Genomic DNA, 544 nt, shown 5'->3' with positions numbered 1-544 from the left:
GCTGCTGCTGCTGCTGCTCTGAAGACTCTTCCCCTGCTGCACTGGTGAAACTGCAGGTCTCTGACAGGCTGAGGCATCGGTCACTGTCTTCATCTTTTGCACTGATATCCAAGGAGGACTTGATGAAGTTCTTGCAGTAGCTGATGACATTGTTCATCTGCAGGTAGCTGGCTGCAGACATCACCTCAATCACGTTGTGACTGGAAAGGTCCAGCTGGCCCGAGTAGATGAAGTCCAGGATGACGGTGAATGTCTCGGGACTGAAGGCGTCGAAGGTGGCGTTGACCGACTCGGCCAGTCCGTCGGGCCCCTGTGACAGCAGCATGCGGAAGTAGCCGCTGCTGGCGAACAGGACGTTACGATGGGCCCTGAAGAGTTGACCCTCCACCAGCACGCTGCAGTCGCAGAAAAGCTCCTGACGTCGCTGCTGATTCAGCTGCTTCAGCAGGTTGGTCTGGTGAGCCACCGTGATGTCGGCCGTGTTGAACCACCTCTGAGGCTGCCTGCAGGAGAAACACAACCACGCGTTGATAACTGTGTGTGT

General features: G+C 56.4%; 1 protein-coding gene across 1 annotated transcript; it reads right to left on the bottom strand.

Moving 5' to 3' along the window:
- Window positions 1-8: 8 nt before the first annotated feature.
- LOC103399658 (zinc finger and BTB domain-containing protein 8A-like) lies at window positions 9-538 on the bottom strand (the record flags this gene model as incomplete). The annotated part of the gene is made up of 1 exon (XM_008338311.3): window positions 9-538. A coding segment is annotated over one exon (530 nt), but the record flags the coding sequence as incomplete, so codon positions are not given.
- Between the last annotated feature and the right edge of the window lie 6 nt (window positions 539-544).

Source organism: Cynoglossus semilaevis, unplaced genomic scaffold (assembly GCF_000523025.1).
Source record: "Cynoglossus semilaevis isolate Cse_v1.0 unplaced genomic scaffold, Cse_v1.0 C18863598, whole genome shotgun sequence".
Lineage (NCBI taxonomy): Eukaryota > Metazoa > Chordata > Actinopteri > Pleuronectiformes > Cynoglossidae > Cynoglossus > Cynoglossus semilaevis.
The sequence above is the reverse complement of the archived record's forward strand: the minus strand, read 5'-3'. Positions and strand labels throughout refer to the sequence as shown.